Source organism: Thermobia domestica, chromosome 1, assembly GCF_964235325.1.
Source record: "Thermobia domestica chromosome 1, izTheDome1.hap1.1, whole genome shotgun sequence".
Classification (NCBI taxonomy): domain Eukaryota; kingdom Metazoa; phylum Arthropoda; class Insecta; order Zygentoma; family Lepismatidae; genus Thermobia; species Thermobia domestica.
Window position 1 is genome coordinate 251,433,596 of NC_137454.1, and position 20,095 is coordinate 251,453,690.

The 20,095-nt window shown below is 35.5% G+C and overlaps 2 protein-coding genes across 2 annotated transcripts in view; one reads left to right on the forward strand and one right to left on the reverse strand.

Annotated features, from left to right (window-relative positions):
- Positions 1-1,867, reverse strand: part of Usp39 (ubiquitin specific protease 39) — a 71,846-nt gene extending 69,979 nt beyond the window's left edge. The window contains exon 1 of the mRNA XM_081771975.1: positions 1,692-1,867. Within this exon, the coding sequence (XP_081628101.1) occupies positions 1,692-1,773 (82 nt within the window). The 5' untranslated portion in view covers positions 1,774-1,867. The remainder of the gene's footprint in view (positions 1-1,691) is intronic.
- A 185-nt stretch (positions 1,868-2,052) lies between these two features.
- Positions 2,053-14,928, forward strand: Gar1 (Gar1 ribonucleoprotein). The gene is made up of 5 exons (XM_081771989.1): positions 2,053-2,205; positions 5,639-5,802; positions 9,975-10,048; positions 12,474-12,689; positions 14,550-14,928. The coding sequence occupies exons 2-5, from the start codon at positions 5,664-5,666 to the stop codon at positions 14,805-14,807; spliced, it is 687 nt and encodes a 228-aa protein (XP_081628115.1). The 5' UTR covers positions 2,053-2,205; positions 5,639-5,663; the 3' UTR covers positions 14,808-14,928.
- The last annotated feature ends 5,167 nt before the right edge of the window (positions 14,929-20,095 follow it).

Sequence of the window (20,095 nt, forward strand, 5' to 3'; positions counted from 1 at the left end):
AACAAGGTGAACATTACTATTCTGAAGACTTATTTTAAATCAATTTAGGTTCAGTTTAACCATATCAAATAAATGTCTACATTGGTGCACTTAGTAATTTTTCTGTATGCGTCAAGTGAAATAATGCAATAAAATACTGTTTTATAGCTTATACGAGGGGGTTTGAAAAGTTTCCGGCCCAACACAGTAAATGAACTCGAATTACAGAAGTCATGAGTACTCAGTATGAGAGTAGTCATCAAATACCTCTTCTCAAACATGGGAGCGAAGACAATTTTTGATAAATTGACAAACACAATGGTCAATGTCTGTCCCTCGTATAGCATTGAAATCTGGGTAGCAAAGTTTAAGAGAGGCAGGAGGGGCACCGAACAGAGAGGTGTGGAAGACCCAAAACAGTGGAGACCGTGGAAACTGTGGATCGTGTGCACGACAAGATCCTTGCAGACAGGTGAACTGGTCTGTCACGTATTGCAGAGATTCTAGGGAGCAGTATGGAGAGTGTACATTAAATCATGTATGAAGAACTTGGTATGAAAAAATTGCCGGCAAAGTGGGTGCCCAAACTCCTCAAAGCTGATCAGAAGCAGACAAGAGGGGACTGCGCACAGTGTGTTATGCCGTTTTTCAGTGAGTGCTTCAACTTCATTCAACATTTTTTTTCCTTCTTACTGTTGATGAAACGCAATTATATGTGTATGATCCCGAGATCCAAACTAAATCTATGCAGTGATGCAATAGTGTGTCACAAAGGTCGAAAAAAGTGTTGTGTATCATTTTTGTTTGGGGGAGGGGGGAGGTAATACTGAGTGAATATCTGGAAAAAGCCACTACATTGAATGCTGAAAGATACGTGAGTCTGCTGGAAAAATTGCATACAGGAAAATAGGCAAGGAAAATTGCGCAATTCAAATGTGTGTTTTTCGATTACGCACATACCCATCGTCGCCGACGCGTCTGTTCCCCATTTATGCACCCCAGTGCGAGCCTTCTTGTTGCTGCCCTGAGTGATTTAGATTGTGACCAAACTATATCGAAATCTTATCTCTCACATGAATAAGATAGATATATAAACAACGAACTGTGCTCTGTGTATACCCACTGTCCCTGACCCGCCTGCTCTCTACAGAAGCACCCTACGCGGACTTCTCTCCTGCCCTGATTCGCTTAGATAGCATTCGTTTTGGTGCAGTTTTACTATACGGATCCACAGATTGTAAAATATACGGGAAAATTTGGGGAAGTCATTAACTTGCCTATGTTAAATACAGAACCTAACGAACTCCTGCGGGGCTTCTAATCCGTTCCTATTACTATTCCTACTTCTACTTCCCCTCCTCCTACTACTACTTATACTATCGATCCGTATAGTAAAAGTGCACCTTCGTTTTTCTTAGTTGCCACTTAGCACAACCTGGTTGGCGTTTTAAAGTTTGTTCGTTTTATACTCAGTCCTCCTAAAGACAATTTGCACACAATAACGTAACTTTTAAGATAAACTTTCTAAGACAGTAAGAGTACATTCGTGCTAAGAGAAGTCAATATTTCATTAATATAATTGTGCTTCCATAAAAAGGATAGTACCGAAGTAAATATATTGATTCTAAGTATCTATTGAACACTGGAATTGAACGACAAATTCGTAATTAACTTTCTAAATCTGAGCTATATGTTACCTAGCTATTACTTACACCTATCTTCCTCATCATCATTTTCTTCGTCTCTTTCGACGTATTTTCTTTTTCTACTTAGTTTTTTCTCTGTTGAACCCATTCTTTCAACAAACGTAACTTAAAAACCCTCACAAACTTTGACGTTGGACTACTTTCCTCTTCTGTTTTCGCTTGTTTGTTAGTCAATTGCTTTTGGTTAACCAATGTTGCTAACTACATGATCAATGATTCTACATATGCTGAACACATAAATTTCTTATGAATATGCGAAGCTAATGACGAAATATACATAAGAAATACACGCAAATGAATACCATTACCTTGTTTAGCGCTTTATTAGCATACTTTAACTGCATAAATATGAAATAAAATAAAATTATACATTTTGCCAATTTCGGATGAGTACGGATCTGGCAACCGAGAAACAAAAAAGTAACCAGTCGCGGAGGATAATGGCAGAGAGGATAGGATAAAACACGTTTCCAGCTGCTGAGTGTTTTGATCCATTTTCTTCTTGTGTTACTAGAATCAGGTAAATATAAACTAACAAAGTGTTCTAATAAATGTATAAATCAATTTATTTAAAAGAGAATTAAATCCATATATATTAGAATGTACACAGTGTGAGCATTTATTGCAAGAAAAGTGTTTGCCGGCTGATTGACGATTGTAATGTAAGTTTATGTTCGAAAGTGTAGTGCTAATCTAGATCTCCAAAGGGCGGTACACAATAAGTCTATACGGAGCTAGATGGCGTAATAGCTAATGTGTGATCAGCACATATACTATCATCGCCTTATTTTTAGCTTTCACGTGCTCATGGATTTTCTCGGGGCTCTCCAGTTTCCTCCCACTTCAGTTCACCATTTCATTCATATCTCATCATCACCGTTTTCTTTAGCCTAGCCGGTATAACCTGTGACGTAAAGCCGAAAGGTCTTATTTCTGGCGTTCATTAGCTCAGCGTAAATATTGGTATAGATTGAGAATAGCCAGGACATAAAAATTATAACTTTGTGGGTAAAATTGAAATACTTTGAAATGGGTATAGATTGAGAATAGCCAGGACACAAAAATGATAAATTTGTGGGTAAGGCTAGAGTGCACTTTATGCTGAACAAGGAATTTTGTCACTTGCTGTGGCATTGGAAGAATGGAATCACTGTTATTTGTAACAGGTACGGAATCGGTGTGTAAAATTGAAATATTTTGAAATAAGGCGATGTTCAAAAAATTGAGGATATAGTATACATGAAGCTGCATCAGTTCCCGAAGGAGCAGGACGCTCATACTTTTAGGGATTATTCATTGAGTATGTACGAACTTACAAAGGGGGTAACAAAGCTACTTTTATTTATCGACTGAAACGAAAATAAAAAAGAGCGTACATGTACTTTATATCTGCATGTGTAGTACCCTTGTACTTTATCTATGACTATGTGTGTGTGTGGGGGGGGGGGGAAGAGATTTAACCCATATCGCATGATTTGTGCACATGGATATTTCTTACTATTGCACTACGTAGAAAATTGATGGTATTTCATGTAGAAGTGGTAATAGAACACACAAGAAACGCAGATCAGGGGGTTCTCATGTATACTATTACGAAATTGATTTTTAAATAATGTTTTAAAATAATACAAAGGTGTTAAATTTCGCAGTTCGTGTACTTTCGACAGGGCGTAACGAAAGTATTCCATTATTGGTGTGCGAAGATCAAAATTTTAAGTAGTAAATAAAAGTAAAACATTATGACATTACTATTTTAGCCTACTTTTTGGGGTGGTTAGACTGTTTGGGGCTCTCAATTGTCTCTAGACGAATGTGTAATTCTATATATTAAGCATGTCCTATTTTGCTTTAGAAATCTGTCGCATAGATTTCATTTTACTCCGACCTCACTCACCCTCGCCCTCGCGAAGGGAATTGCTTATCGCCCTCGTGATGGGAATTGTCCATCGCACTCGCTTGCCCTTGTCCTCATATCATTATGGTGAGGAGGCCCTCGCGAGGATCAGATCCTCAGTTTTCCAGCCTATTGAATTATTTGCCTAACATACGTCATAAACATAGAAAACTAAACATAACATCGTATAACACTCCGGATCACCTAAAGTGGAAAAACTCATTGACTACTACACGTTTAAAATTACCATGAATATGTTCAGATAAAATTTGAATAGAATTTCCTTTGCATCTTTTGTTGTCCATGTTGCCCATGAGACGAAAGATAAGGTTAATCGTCACGTTTCGTAACTTTTATAGAAGTCTCGTCTTGTCTCAATTCTCCGAAACTTCTTTATTGTCTCGATTCTCGACGACTCGCTTCTCGTCTCGTTCTGCAAATTTGCGATTCTTTTTCGTTATTATTAGGAGTAATGTTTATTGTGTTGTTTCAATGATTCTTGAAGAAATTTACTCTTGACAATACAGTGGAACATGGACGGTCAGTCAGTGAAATGAAGGGAATGATTCACTTCCCTGTATTTTAGAAAGAACATAATAATATGAATTAGTAAAATGGATTGATTCAAACTGTAAAATTATTTATATTAAAACATTATTTTTCTTTTACCAATTTCTAAGTTAAAATTTTTCGCCACATTGGAATAGACGTCTGCGTTTATGATCGCATCACGAAAAAGGGCATCCCCCTTTGAACTGAATCTTGGAACATAGTTACTGCCACAAAGTTTTTCTCATGTCACGTTGAATAAGGGATGTATCCTAAGGGGGTAGAAAAGTTCAAAATTTATGCTAAAATAGGTTTTTATAATTAATTACACTTTATTGAAATGTGCGTCGGTGGTCCTTTTTTTTTTCTTTTTTTTTCATAAATCTATACTCCCCGCACGAAAAACGGGCATTTCAGCTAATAATATATTAAGGGCTTGCTTTTACAGTTCTCTTTCGTTACTGAATAAATTTCTTGTTTTCAAAATCGTGATTGTATTAAAATGAAATAAATGCGTATCTTTTATTTTTCTTCCGATACTCGGTTAGTGAAGCTCTAGGATATAAAACAGTACGACATGTTTAGTTAGAAACCTTCATCAAATTGTGTAAATGTACCCAAATCCAGATTCAAGATTTTTTTTTCATCATGTTTTATACGAGTTACAGTTAATTCCTGTTGTGATGTGTTTTATATTTTAAAGAGAAAACTATGACCGTCCTCTTTCTTTTGTTTCGTTTCCCGTATAATTGTTGTGCTTTGATGAGCCGTATTGCATTTTGACGTTAGATTAAGTGGATCCTATTATATTGATAAATGGAAGAAACAGCTGATTTTTAACACACCAATTACTTGTATATAGATTCACACCCATAGAGGAATTAGTATGTTAAAAATTGATTGTGTCCCTCATTTATCAATAAAATGTATAATACAATCGTCTGATGCTTCTAAATTTGAACATTGGATTGTCCCAGCACAACAGGAGTCCTGGTATAAACCGTGTGGTCTGAATGAATGAACACCGACTTCAAGAGTGGGGGGAATATACGGCTGTTCAGAGAGCGGACTGGGTAGTATAGCGGTTAACGCATCGGTACGGTACACCGAAGATCCGAAGTTTGAGTCCCAGCCTAGTGGAGCATTTTTCACTCTTTGTGTATCATTGAATTCCATTAGTTTGTCTCCTTTCAAATGGAATTGATAAACTGTCATTATTTTATCGAGCGTGTGACAGCTACCACTTAAATATCCAAAACCTCCAATTCTACCTGTAAATTTGAAAAAGTGATCCGCATTAACTTCAAAATGAACATTTTTGTCACATTTCTTCTTTTTTATTGGACAATTCTGATTTTTGTACTTTACATTTTATACTTTTTGTTCTCCTACTTACTTCCTAGTTGAAGTAATATAAAAATAATTTTGTTTCGTGCAAATGAACAAATGATGTTCTGAGACCTTAATGTATCAAATGTGTTAACTGCTTATCATTGTTTTAATTTTACAGGGCATCTGAGAAGTGAGAAGCTAAGATGTCAAGAGGAGGGGGTGGTTACGGTGGCAGAAATAGCTACGGTGGAGGCGGTGGCAGAAATAGCTTCGGCGGAGGCGGTGGAAGGAACAGCTTCGGTGGAGGCGGTGGAAGAAATAGTTTCGGCGGAGGAGGACGAGGTATATATCGCTAAATATAATTGTTGTAGGCTGTAACGCAGAACGCAGTTTTTAAGTAGAGAAAACCCAAGATTCATGTATGAAAAAGGAAATTTACTTTTTTTATAATTGCTGTAGGCTAAATATACACAATAGCAAAATTATATACGCACCATTCATGTTGTTTTGTAAATAAAAGTGCATCGATTTGATCAATCTTTTTTTTTTTTTTTTCTTAAGTAGACTTTTTTGCGTTCCCATACCCACGTTAGTTCATTCGTTTTAAATTTATTAACAAAAGAATTATTAACAAAAGTTAGATTAAATATTTATTTTTTTCTGGAAAATGTATATCTAAATGAGAGTTTTCTCTAGGAGTTACATTTTATTCCAGAAGAAAAGTACTAATGTAACATCAGTAGATATATTGAGGGAGCTTCTTTGCTGTCTGAATCTATTCCTTTAATTTTATTTTACGTATTTATTTTTGGATGTGTAAGTATATTTGCTCCAAATCTCTTCTGAACGAGGCTACAGTTTACAGGAAGCGAAAAATACTCTTTACGACATCTTGGAAGTTCATCATTTGTCGAAACATTTTCAAACAAATATTAACCTAATCCTTTTCCAAAACACTGATGTAAGATCTTGCTTGATAACTTTGGTTTAAAAATACTGCCGTAATAGGATTTAAAAAATAAAAATGATATTATAGTTTTGTTTTAAGGTTCACAGATAGGGTGGAAACAGATGTAGAATACTATTTTACTTTCAAATTTATCCCATTTTTACAGTCTGAAGAGTTAGCACCAAAACTCTCTAAATCAGTAAAATTCAAAATGAAGAAGTGCAACTATTGGAGAATCGAATTCAAGTCTCCGGCTTATCATCTCGGTGTACTAACCATTACGCTATCCAGATCTTTCATAGACTAACCACATATGCTCAAAATTGCTTGTTTTCTCGATTTTTCATGTAAAACTTCTGAGGCAGTTTCTTCTGCATCACAAAAGGCAGCAACTTTTCTACTGGTTGTTGACTTTTGTGTCAGTTTGTTCATAATCGTAGGACGTTAAACTGGAAAATTTCATTTTATTTATTATATCACTTTGCTGGATACTATACTTATTTCTCTGTTGTGTGATTTTTTTTTATTTTTTTATTTTTATTTATTTATTTATTTTTTTTTTTTTTGTGGTATCAAATACTTGTCTTTGCGGGGGGGAAATCTTGAAAACCGAAAGGATGTTCAAGTCAGTGGAAAGTAAGCTCAAAAGAATAAAAAGAGCGATTTTAATGATAGTTCCCACAACTAGTGTATAAAATGAAGAAGCATATTGAAATAATCATTAATAATATTGAGTAAATATGTGATATGAAAAATGTGTAATCACCGGACCTTTTATATGATATTGTTTTGCCAGTAGAAACGAAAGGCCAACTTTATTTCAATATGCTTATGTGTAATGATTTCAATAGCAAAATATTATTATTTTTGTGTAGATAAAAGTTGGTTTTTAATTACTATATTTGCCGACGTATAAGATGCACCGGCGTATAATACGCACCCTTTTTTAAGGACAATTTTCTTAAATAAAAATATTTTATGTTAAAATTAGGTATATTTATTAATTTATTTATTTTTACTTAGGTATTTTATTTTACTTTAATGAAACAAAAATCGTACAGATAATCACAAAATGAAATAGGAATGATGATAAGAAGTACAACAATACGGTAAATTTCTTCTAGATACCATTTGTAGTACTTGTGCCAGGGAAGAGAGGAACACAAAAATGTTTGGTCACAATGGAAAATTTCAGTTAACACTATCACTGCTATCGTCAGAACTTGACACTTGATCACTTGTCTCATTAGAAGTCTATCTTCAAACAGTATATCATCCTCAGAACAATCTGGAGCGTTCCTGATTCCACATTTCTTGAATGATTTTATGACAGTTTTCTTTTTCGCCTCATCGCATTATGCTTTAACCCATTCGCATATTTGTGAGATACTAGGTCTCTTTCTTCTTCCTGTAGGAGTAACATGAAAATCAGCAGACGTCATCCATATTCCATTTTTCTTTCATGAATCCTTTGAAACGTTTATTAATACAAATATCCAACGGTTGAAGCTCGCTTGACAACTCTCCCAGGATTACGCAGTTTCTTCTTGACAGCGTCTGTTTTGAGGGCCCGAAATTCACCCCAAACAAGTAAGGAATGTTTCCTCAATAGTCCACCAGAGCGCCTCGACCGCACTTTCTTAATTCACGTCTTCAATCCGCTTTCATCAATCCAATCTTTCTCATGAACATGAACCACCACCTCTTTCGGTATTTGTTCCTTTGATAATGTCTTTCTTTTAAATATCGTGAACTACCTCCAATTCGTTCTATCTGCGCAGCATAACACAACAGTGTAACGAGTTTTTTCATGACCAGTAGTTTTCACACTTAGTTTTTGTGCGTTTAAGTCTACTGATGTATTTGAAGGTGCATCAAATGTAAGAGGGACTTCATCCATATTTGCTATTTGCGAAAGTTCAACCTGTTTACACCTTCTGGCTTTCAAGACGTATCTGTGAAATTGAACAATTTTGTCCTCATATTCAGCCAGCATTATTTGTTTAATTTTAGTTTTAACACGCATAAAAAGGCGATTTCTTCTTATAAATCGAGAACACCACGAAGTTGCACCTATGAAATAGGTTATCCCTCTTTCTTCTGTCATACATTTTGTTTGTGGATTATCATCTTTGTGGACACTGCAATCCCCACGTAGCTAAGAGTGGTTAGCGTATGAGCCTTTGGGGTGGGAGACCCGGGTTCGATTTCCGGCTGTAGCTCATGTGGTTTGGATCCCGTATTAAGCTGTAGATCCGCGTCTCACATAGCTTCACTTCTAATAGGGACGCTAAGCTCGGATCAACTCAACAACTGAACCCATTTTCGTACATCTTCAAATTGTGGCCATTTCAAGACTCCTCTGCGCTGATCATCCTTGCTGCCTTCAGTTCATTTTCTTGTTTTCACCAGATGCGAATCTTTTAAGTAGGTGGCGGGCCAAACTGGCGTTCTGCGGCTCTATTCACATTATCTGTTACATACTTGATAACTTGAACTTTAATGATGTAGTTGTTCGTCCGCAACATTGCAAGAACTCGCCACAACAACATATATTGAAGAACAGCAGAACATTTACGAGACTGTTTTGTATGTTTAGTTGAAATACCATTATTGTATCACGCATTTGAAAAAGATTCAGCAATGCTCTGAAACCTTCGTATGAGTTAAAAAAAACTATACCGGTGTGCTTCATTCTTAGCCATTGTTAATCCTGCTTCCATAAACAATGTACAACTTAATATATATATATATATATATATATATAAGGTTAAATAAAAGTTAGAAGAATCATGCAGGTAAACTTCGTAAGCATATTCCTTGCGGAAGAACAAACAATAGTATCAGCACCTTTGAAATATTTAATCTTATGTGAACACCGTCGTCACCATCGTGACTCTGCTTTCAGCATTACAGAGCAGACACATAAGACAGTGAAATATGATATCTTTGAATCCAACAGAATTGTTCATGTACCGTACTTACACATTGCCGCTAGTTGGTCGTGTTTGCCGACGTACAAGGCGCACTCCTTAGGAACAGCTTTCGGGAAGAAAAAGGTGCATCTTACACACCGGTAAATATGGTATTTCTTATTTTACATTATGTTGTTCTGTGAAATTTTGTTTCCTTACGTTATCTCTTAAACAAATGGCATTAATAGAAGTTTTCGTGGTGTCTTTAAATACATGCATAAAAGCGAACAGAAAAGAAAGAAGCAACTAAATAAAGATAAAAAGAGAAAACTTGCCAATTAATATGTCAGCCACAATATATTATTCAGTATATTTGTATTTGCAAGAATCAAACAGTTACATTTGCGTAATAATTAGAGCCGCAATTCAATATTGTATTATTGTAAAACCTACTGCATATTACGAAGTAATGGTTGAAATTGTTAGAGATGATTCTGTTTTTGTACAAGCTTAAGTTTATTTGGAATGAGCTTACGCTTTCTCTGCTAATGATACCTTCAGTTGTATGATAAGAATTTTAGTTGGTGGGGTTATTAAAATACACAGCATAGCTGGTGAAGTTACTATTTTAACTTTCCCATTACATATAGGAGGCGGTGGTTTTCGTGGTGGAGGTAGAGGCGGATTTAACAGAAACTTCCAGGACCAAGGGCCTCCTGAACATGTAAGTATTTATTTATAGAATATTTCAATAATTATTACAATCTATTTCGTCGCCTTTTATGTGAATTGTTATGCAAATGTCGTCCTAAGTGGCATTTCCTCCCTGTTCCAGATGAGGATAATGAGTGTGTATCGCGTTCCCCAATTTTCCCCTCCAGCTAAAATTAACTCAGCTGGAATTTTGTCTACATTTGGAGATTTTCGTTTCTTTGATTTCTTAATAGCAATTTCTGTTTCAGTTCGGTTAGGCTCTGAAATGTACGATTATGCTGTGTGCATTTCACTTTTTCCTTTAACATTATTTTTTGGTTGCGTAGTAAGTAAATTGTCAAAGAAATTTCATTTCTATTCAAATATTCCAGTGAGAATCCATCTATCTATCAACATTCTAGTGAGAATTGTTTCGTCAGTTCTGCTTAATATGTAAGCGCGAAGTTCACAGCCTTACTTAAATTTGTTGGCACCCTTATACATGTTCCGAATGTTTTTTGTTTTTACTATTATGTTCAAATTCAACTATTTTAACTTTGAAAAAATTGCATTTCTCTGATCTAAAAGTTTTGGATGTTTCCCACCTGATGTCAGTAACATTTTGTGTGGTTATATCGTTCGGATTTTGTAGCCAGCGCAGTTTTGCCTATTTTTGTTCTCTGCTAGTTTAGTGCATTCATGATCAAACTATGACTTGCGTCCGTGTTCACAAGTCTTAACGCCGTTTCCATTCTTTCCGTGTACAGACTATCTTTCGCTGTAATCGGTTTGAAAATATCATCTTGTTCTACCTTCGCATTTTCATAGGTATCGCGGAGGAAGTCATCCTTATCTTCTCTTGAGGCTCTGAGAGCAATAAAATCGCACCACTAACCCTTAAGAGTAATAAAAGTCTATCATTAACAAATTGAACGCATATACTTGCTGATATTCGTTTGTGAACGAAAAGCTATGTTCCAAGTTGGTGATTTTTCTTCCCTTTCTCATAAAAGAAAGTAAAATTTCCGGCCTGCATCGCATCCTTTCCTTGCTATCTAGCTTCCTGAACTCCTATCAGGTTCATCCTATCTTTGTCTAGCTCACTCCGAATGGATTTTAACGCGTGTGCTTTATAAAGACGCAGAAGCTTCACACAAGAAAATCTGTATATACTGTAACCTCCTCGAATAAAATAGGATTTCATCAAAACAAATATTTTCATTTGATTTTTGTGTATTTGTTTGTATTTGTTTTTTCCTTATTTGATGAATTTTTTTTTTTCAACCTACCGTGAATATTTGCATGCTTATTTTATTCTGTTGTGTGGTTATGCTTATAAATCCAGGCTCTAATAATGACAAATTTCATTAATAAAATACAAATATGACCTCAAGATTTCTTTTATTAATTTTTACTAGTTGTAATAATAAATTCTTACGTTATACGTAAAATCACCAAATTTCAAAAACTTCCATTAACGAAGATACATTCTTGGCTGAAGGTTGCTGCATTGATTCACATATAGATTCCAACATGGCTGATTTATTGTTTCTTTGCATTTTTGCACAGGATCTATATTTACAAAAAATGAAATTAACGTAGGAATTATAATTATTTATTTTAGAGTGCGAGTGTAAAGGCAATAGGTGGACCTCTTCTTGTATTTATACCTTTTTCGTGATATAAAAATGCGAATTTTGCTACGATTTATAAATAAGTACGCAGAATATTCGAACTTCACTAATATTTATCTTTCTACATAATTCTACTAGAAGTTGATTCAGGAATCAATATGTGAGATTATTCCATCATATGGTTAATTAGAAGACATGAGCTGCTGATGAATGGCAGCGAACACAGCTTCCCGAAATATTTAGAAACCATTCAGTATCTAGCTGCTGAATGGAGCCAAGTTAATTTTAGTAGATGTTGCCTACGCTCTATAAGCAATCGAAAAATTTTAGTTGGCATTTTTTAAATGCTCAGGTTAATTTTGTAAATTTCGGAAAAAAAAAAATATGTTAAGGCCTTCTGGAGATATCTTAGAATAAATCTGTCATGCTAATAAAGATTGAAACGTAAGAACAACCTACAATAAATAAATAAATACGTAAAAATAACGCACGAATTTAGTATTCATTCATTTAATATCTTTCGGAAGTGATTTTTGACACCACATTGCTAACACAATCTACATCACATCATGCTCTATAAAACTACTATTGGTACTGCTGGTTTCTTACTATACAGAAGAATTGCTCTTTTTTAAAATACACTAACACACATAAGTAACTACTGTAAATATAAGCTACGTCTATATGTGTATGTGTTCAGATGTTTTCATGTCTAAATCTAGTACTATATATTTTTGTTACATGCGTTAGCAGCATTTTACTAAATTAAATCATTCAGTTACATTGATTGAAGACTATATTTGTGTATATATGTACTTGCAGGTTCAGGAGTTCGGCTATTTTACACATACATGTGAAGAAGACATAGTATGTAAGGCTACCATTGAAGATGTGCCATATTTCAACGCTCCCATATATTTAGAAAATAAGGAGCAAATTGGAAAAATAGATGAAATATTTGGAAATCTTCGTGACTACTATGTGTCTGTGAAGCTCACTGAGCACATAAAAGCAAAGTCATTTTCAAAAAAACAGAAGGTACGTATTAGTTCAGTCTTGCTCAAACTAAATTGGAAATTCCAGATCATACAAGATCTAAAATTATCTTGTATTATATAGTAATCTATGCTTATTACTGATCGTATTCTCGTAATCTAAACGAGATTTTCCTGTCGATTTCGGAATTGTTATTCCTAATATCGGACACATTTCCAATACACTAATTCATAATTCAGGCTGGCATAGTCAAAATGTCTGTGACAATAATTTGACGAGCACAAAGTATGTCAGGTGCAAGTTTGAGTTCCGCATAGGAGTGTGTGTGTGTTCTTATTTCGTCACGTGTGTTAATTCCCATTCCTCTGGTTTAGCTTTTTGCTATCATTGGATATAAATGGTAAGAAAACTAAATGAGCGCAGAAAATCATATCTGTGTCTTAATAGCTATTCAATATGCTGATGTATTGTCTGAAGCATGATAGATTTATTTGAAATTTTAGTTATAGAGTTTTCCTCATCGTAAAATGCTCCAGAACTTGCACTATGAGGGGCAAATTTTTTTATAAACAAATACTGTGGAAATCAGAAAAGACGATCATTTTGTCTTGACTACTTAGCCATTAGTTGTTCCTCCGTGTTAACAGCAATTCCCCCATGTTCTGTATAGTTTGAGGCCCACTTAGGTTACGTGGTATATCATTAGAAATAGAAATATTTTGTAAGCATTTTTAAAAATTACCTACGACATTCCTTTTGATCTGTTCAAAATGTTTGAAATTTTTGTGTCGTCAAAATCGTCTGTGAAAATATTGTGAACAACATTACTTTAAAATGTGTTTTCTCATCTGTCATTTGCTCTGTTAAATGTCGATCACGATATAAACAACATCCACATTGTCATTATTATTATTATTATTATTATTATTATTATTATTATTATTATTATTATTATTATTCAAAATTACAGGAATCGGCCGTACAGATCGGACTGTTGATATTTTCCACAATGTTTCGATCATGCGAATGAACAGTTGATCGGAACTACAAATTAATTACCAAATTAATTTTCTTCGACAGTATTCACTTAGTTTCATTCAAATTTCGGTTGCCTAGGGGTTTTCTAGTATTAGCTCTTTTCATTTATACGATGTCAACAGATCATACATAAGCACAAATGGTTGTAGACACAGTTGTGATTGTACAGTCTGCAGCAAAAAACCTGCAACATGAGCATGAAAGTTTATTGTGAAACTACGCCTAACACCGCAGGGATCAACATAACGTCTAAGTGGCACGAATCACGCCAGAGAAACCTCGGTATCCTCCCCTGCACACTTATTTTGGAGCAAAAGACTTCGTCGTTTCACAATAAACTTACATGCTCATGTTGCAGTTTTTTTTTTTTTTTTTTTTTCTGCGGACTGTACTAAGAAGTTGCACTTCGTAGCGGAAGGAATTGGCCGAGATGCTACGTATGTTTATTTTTTTACTCTTTCTTTCCACGTGGAAATTTTGAAATATTTAATCACTTGGACAGATGCCGTGAGACTGTGACCACCGCATCATACAGATTTTAATTAATTAAAAAATGTATATGACGGAAATTTTTTTTTTTGTTTATTATTATTATTTAACGAACTTTTGGGTACAAGTGCTAAAACAACGGAAGTATTAACAATAAAAGAAAATTTTTAAAGATTTGGACGGTCAGATAGAAAGGTACTATCTCAGCATTCACATAGTAGAACTGAGAAAAGAAACCAGTTAACGTTGTCAGGGAACGAGATTCGAACCCGGAATGTGCCAATTACGAAGAACGCTAAGAATACACCTACACCTGCTGCTTTGCTCTGTATTTCAAAACCTTAAAACTGTATCTTTTTTGTTGTTTCGTTTCAGATTTACATTGATCCGGCCAAACTGCTTCCTTTACAACGCTTTCTTCCGAAACCTCCTGGTGAAGTGCAGAAAGGTGGCGGTCGAGGAGGAGGACGAGGAGGTCGTGGCGGTGGTGGCAGAGGACGAGGAGGTCGCGGCGGTGGTGGCAGAGGAGGGTTTGGTGGACGAGGGGGAGGTAGAGGAGGAGGCGGTGGCAGAGGATTTGGAGGAAGAGGAGGAGGGGGAGGTGGTGGCTTCAGAGGAGGATTTAGGAGGTGAAAAAACCTCGAAAATAAAAAACAGAAGCATGATTTATGTTACGAAAATAATTCATACAACAGTGGTATCCACTGAATATTTGTACATATTTTGACAATCTTTAAAGATTTTTTTTAAATAACAGTTGTTTTATTTATCTCTGTTCCCTCTATTATTTTCATACATTTTTTTACAGAAATTTGATCCATCTTGATATATCTATTTCTAACGTTATCAATATTAATAAAACCATCCACTGAGAACTGGCCACCACAGTGTTTTTACTCAATTTCTTAAGCTAAATCATATCATGCTACAGTTGTTACTGAAATTTTTATTTATGAAATACCAAGACAATTATGTTTTCGTACTTACGCAACATTATAGGGTTATAAATGAAATATGAGAAAAATCGTCTGAGTAATTTTTGATAAAATCATTCAGAAATAAACTCACTCCAACAGTAAACTCATCCCCTTGTGGATTTATTAATGAGAAATGACCTAACCCATATTGTAAAATAACTAATGAACCATTTATTTATGAAATATGAACAAATTACCCATTATGGAATTTCAAGACAAATAAGTATACCACGCTGGTAAGTTATTAATGAAATATGATCTGAATAGCGTCGTTCTTTCTGATGGCGGCTTTGACACTTAAACTAAATGGTGTTTACTCATCTGTAGAGTACGATGTAGGCTTCTTACTAGTACCATGCAAGTTTATCTGAAACAGGACCTATTGTTGGCCGTTTTGGAAACGGTTCGCAATGTCGGCACTTGTTTCCTACCAAAATTTTGAAATTTTCAATTTGGAACCCTTGGAGGTCACCACCACTCGATATGCCATTTGCTTACTTTGATTTTAGCTCCATTGATTTGTCTTTCACCGTATTACTATTACGATCCATGCAAGTTTATCTGAAACAAGACCCATTTTTGACAGCTATTATTGACAGAGCCATTATTGACAGTTTCCTACCAGAGTTGTTTCGTTTTCCAAGATGTATCGAGTGAAATATTCCTCGACCCATGTTGCCATTTAAAATTTTCCTGTTGACCCTCGGGGTACGTGATTTTCACTGGCCTCTCTGCGCTCGTAATTTTTTGACCAGTCACTTTCCTACCCTGATGCAGATTTCACGGGAAATTGGCTTGTAACACTCAATTTGACTCGCCCTCAAGAGCGCACCCACCGGGAAATCAGCCCCCAAAATTTCGTAACTCGTCGCACATGGTACACTCTTAAAACTATACATGTTTAGCGGAGAAATTGTATATGTAGCCTGAAGATTTGATATTACTTCATCTGTACTCTTTGTTTTCTTATAAAACAATCTAATCTTATAACTTTTTCTGAAAATACAGGTGGCAGTACTTAACAGTTATGATCGGCTGCGAAAACCCATATTTAACACTGTTCGGTGAACTATGTGCTTAGCCACACTGTGTCCGCTTTTAAAGTTTGTTGTTAATTGTGCCACAGTTTGCCACGTTTTACCAACCTCGACAGTCTACCACGCCTGACATCTTTAATAAAGTGTGACTGCTTCAGGTCGTGTCGTTTGGTGCTGGTTTTACCGTCTTTTCCCCATCTTTGAAAGACACTAAACACGGGAGCTCGCAAACACCTGACAAGTCGCGCTGTTTCCGAGATTATACTTTCAAGCTGTTTGGCCATAACAATCTGGTCTTTACCAAATTCCGATATAACGCCAGCCTCCCCATTCTAAGTACAAGCAACACACTGAGTGATCGAGTGGTTCTGCTGTGCCCCATGATTTCCGTTGGCGTAACGACTTGGTTCAAAAATCAAGGAATCGTCATCAAGGATTTGGCTGTTGAGTGTAGATGTAATTAGGATTAGTAACAGAGAAAAATATTTCGAATTTCTTAATTTGATAGACGTATTTATTTCCATACTTACTAAACAAAGAATTGCTTAATTAACAACTATAATCAAAAAGCTTATTACAAACCGAAAATTAGATATGGGAGTCCATAGCGAGATGGTGTGATAAAAGGGAGTCGTATTATGAAATAGGCTGAGAAAGGTGGTTTAAAGTATAAGCGAACGAGTATTTAGCAGGCATGGAGGAATCTGGTTTTTGCGATGGCATAAAGGCTTTGGAACAGGCACCACTAGATTGGAGATACTTGAGCAGTTTTGTCTGTTTTAGCTGCCAAGTGTTTTTTCTCTGATACTTTGAGTGAAGGCAATGAAACACGTGCCAAACTATCGAGAGAGAAACACGTTAAATCACAACGTGTGTTTGCACAACATATGGGAAGACATGTTTAATAATGATTTACTCTAAAATGTTAAGTTTTACAATTACATTTGCTTAATAATGTCAGTTTTTTTTAATATTTCTTTTTCAAAATGTATTATATAAAATTTATTAGTGAAATTAAAGTATCATGTGTTAATAAGGAAAAGAAACTAGAATATATACTTTAGCCTAACATTTTAAATTACTACATACATGCATAATTTCTTCCATTTTGCCTTATGAACAAATTATGTAGCAGGCATACTTGTATCGCAGAAACTTCATGAAGTAATGGGAAATTTACATTTCGTAGTTTAGATGACTATACTACTACTACTTATTATCAGGCCCGTATTTAATTAAGTGCTACTCTGTGCTCGAGCACAGGGCGGCAAAATTTTGGATTTTTTAAAAATCCACAATAAAGTAATATTTAAAACTAGCGACCCACGCAAGCGCGAGAAAATATGTTAATATGTTAAAATTGCTCTAATTGTAGTAGTTACTAATTAGCTACCTTATCTGATTATTTTTAAAAAGTGATTCTCTCCTTAGGAGTGAGAATGAACTTGAATTTAACATCATGAAAACTGATACCGTTAAACTCAGCGACCTCAAAACTATAAATTCAACACTTAACATCTGTCGTTTTCGATTACTTTTAAAATCTCGTCTCCCGTTTTGGAGAGTTGAATATGACCTTGAAGTTGAATTGGATTAAAACTGTCCCTATTCATCTCAGCCACCCCCAAAACTATGAATTCAACTCTATAATTGGTCGTTTTCGATTATTTTAAAAATGCCCTCACGTTATTCTTAGGGAATTTTGCACCCCCATATCTCATCTCAGGTGTGACCTAGAGTCCTGGAACAGGTCATTTAGATCATTTCTCTGAGAGTTTTAAAACATTAAAATTTCTTGTTTCTATCTGTTATGGTTCCAGAGTTAAAAAGCGCTACAAACACAGTTTATTGTATTATTAATATAGATGCTAGATGCTATTAAACAGTTTCTTTGCAAATACTTTGGGAGGAGTTTTTTATTTGGGTAATCTAATAACATGAGAAAACGCATACAGGAGAAAAACAATTTTTTTTGCAAATACTTTGGGAAGTTTTTGTTTTTATTATTATTCAAGTAACCTAAAACATATAAGAAAGAAAAAAAAAGCATACACAGAAGGAAACAGTTCTTGTTTTATTTGGATAACCTAACAACATGAGAAAATGCATACAGGAGAAAAGATCGCAAATACTTTGGGAAACTTTTTTTTTTTTTTTTTTGTTCAAGTAACCTAAAACATGAGAAAAGAAATGCATACAGGAGAAAAAGTTTATTTGCAACCAAAGAGTTTCTCTTATTCTTTCGGGTAGCTTAAAAACACATGAAAGAATGCACACTCATTATGTAAATTAATATAATTTTTACATATAAAGTTTTATAGCTAGTCTTGTCATAAATACTGTCACAGGAAGGAGCAGTCCTAATGTAAAGAAGACAGCAGATCCAGAGAAATAAATTTACTTGCAAGAAGTGCATCACCACAGATACAAAATGTGCAGACGTTACTCAAAATGACAATCATGCACTTTGACACAAGCACTTAAACGGCGTGGTTAGTCATCAATGGCTGTACACGCACAGTCCATCGGAAACGTAGCCATTGCTTTGATGAGGGCACGTTTGAGAGACTCCAAATTGGGGTGGCGCTTGGAACAAGCTATGGCCTCTAATTGAGACCACAAGATATAGTTTAGAGGACTGAGATCTGGACTCGCCGAGGGCAGTCACTGGTAGCAATGAAGTCCGGCACATTCATTTCCAGCTATGTTTATGGATCGGTGCAGTCTTGCTGAAAGGTCCACGGCTTGTTGGCAAAGAGTGTGTTGTCTAAAGCTTTACAGCTACTTCCAAGATGTTTTCACGATACACTTGAGCACTTGTTTTGACCCCTTGTTCGCAGAATTGAAACTTTGTGACCCCGTCATACGACATCCCCACCAAACCATCAACGAGGACGGATGGTGACCCCGCTGAACGTTTTTTACAACTTGAGAAGCTTCTCTGGATGTGTGAGCATACACCGTCATTTTATTTGTTGAGATGTTCTTCAATGTTGAAAATTTTCTCATCAGAAAAGAGAATTGATTTGTCTCTCATCCGCGTACCTCTGAAGAAGAGTATTGCTTCTCACCTTCTTGTTTGCTTCTAGTGAAGGGGTTATGAAATGTCCCGTTGATCGACGGAAAGCACCTACCTTAAGGTCACTTCTGAGTATCCTTAACGTTGTCCTTTGCGGAATGTTCATTTTCCGGGACACAATTTTTTGCTTCAGAAGGACGTTTCGATGAATTCTCTGCTTGACAGCCTGGATGGTTTGAGGTGTTCTACTGCTCCGCGGTCGGCCTAGTCTTTGGAGTCACGTACAGAAGTCTCACAGTACCTTGCTTTTGTCCGATAGACAAATCTCAATGTGATTTTCAGAGGTTGGAGAAGTTTGAAAATCTTCGATGCTTTGTCACCACACTTGTGTAATGCAATCACAGCTACATGGTTCTGTTCCTAACCCCACAGCATCCTTACGATATCACGAACCTGCAAAGAAACATGAATTACACAATGAACAATGCACAGACTACTGACAGGAGTGAATTCACTTAAGTCTATTTGGCATAAACTCTCGGTTCCGATTTGCAACTTTTGTGATAGTATTTATGGCCAGACAAATGCTTTTTAATACACTCACCATAATCTTTAATTATGTGATAAGTTCAAAATAAACAGTCAAAAATACTGCTTATTTTTTTTTCAATTCCATATTTTACTATTTGAGTGATGAGAGTAAATATTTAAGAAATTCAGTCATAATTCAAGTGAAATTACGATAAGAATTAATAGAATGCATCCGGACAGTAAATGAAAAACTACATGAATAAATTACATGCCAGTATGGAGAGAATGTATCCCCAATGGATGAGTGATTAATGTCGTTGCCTTATAATCAAGGGGTCCCTGGGTTCGATTTCCGGT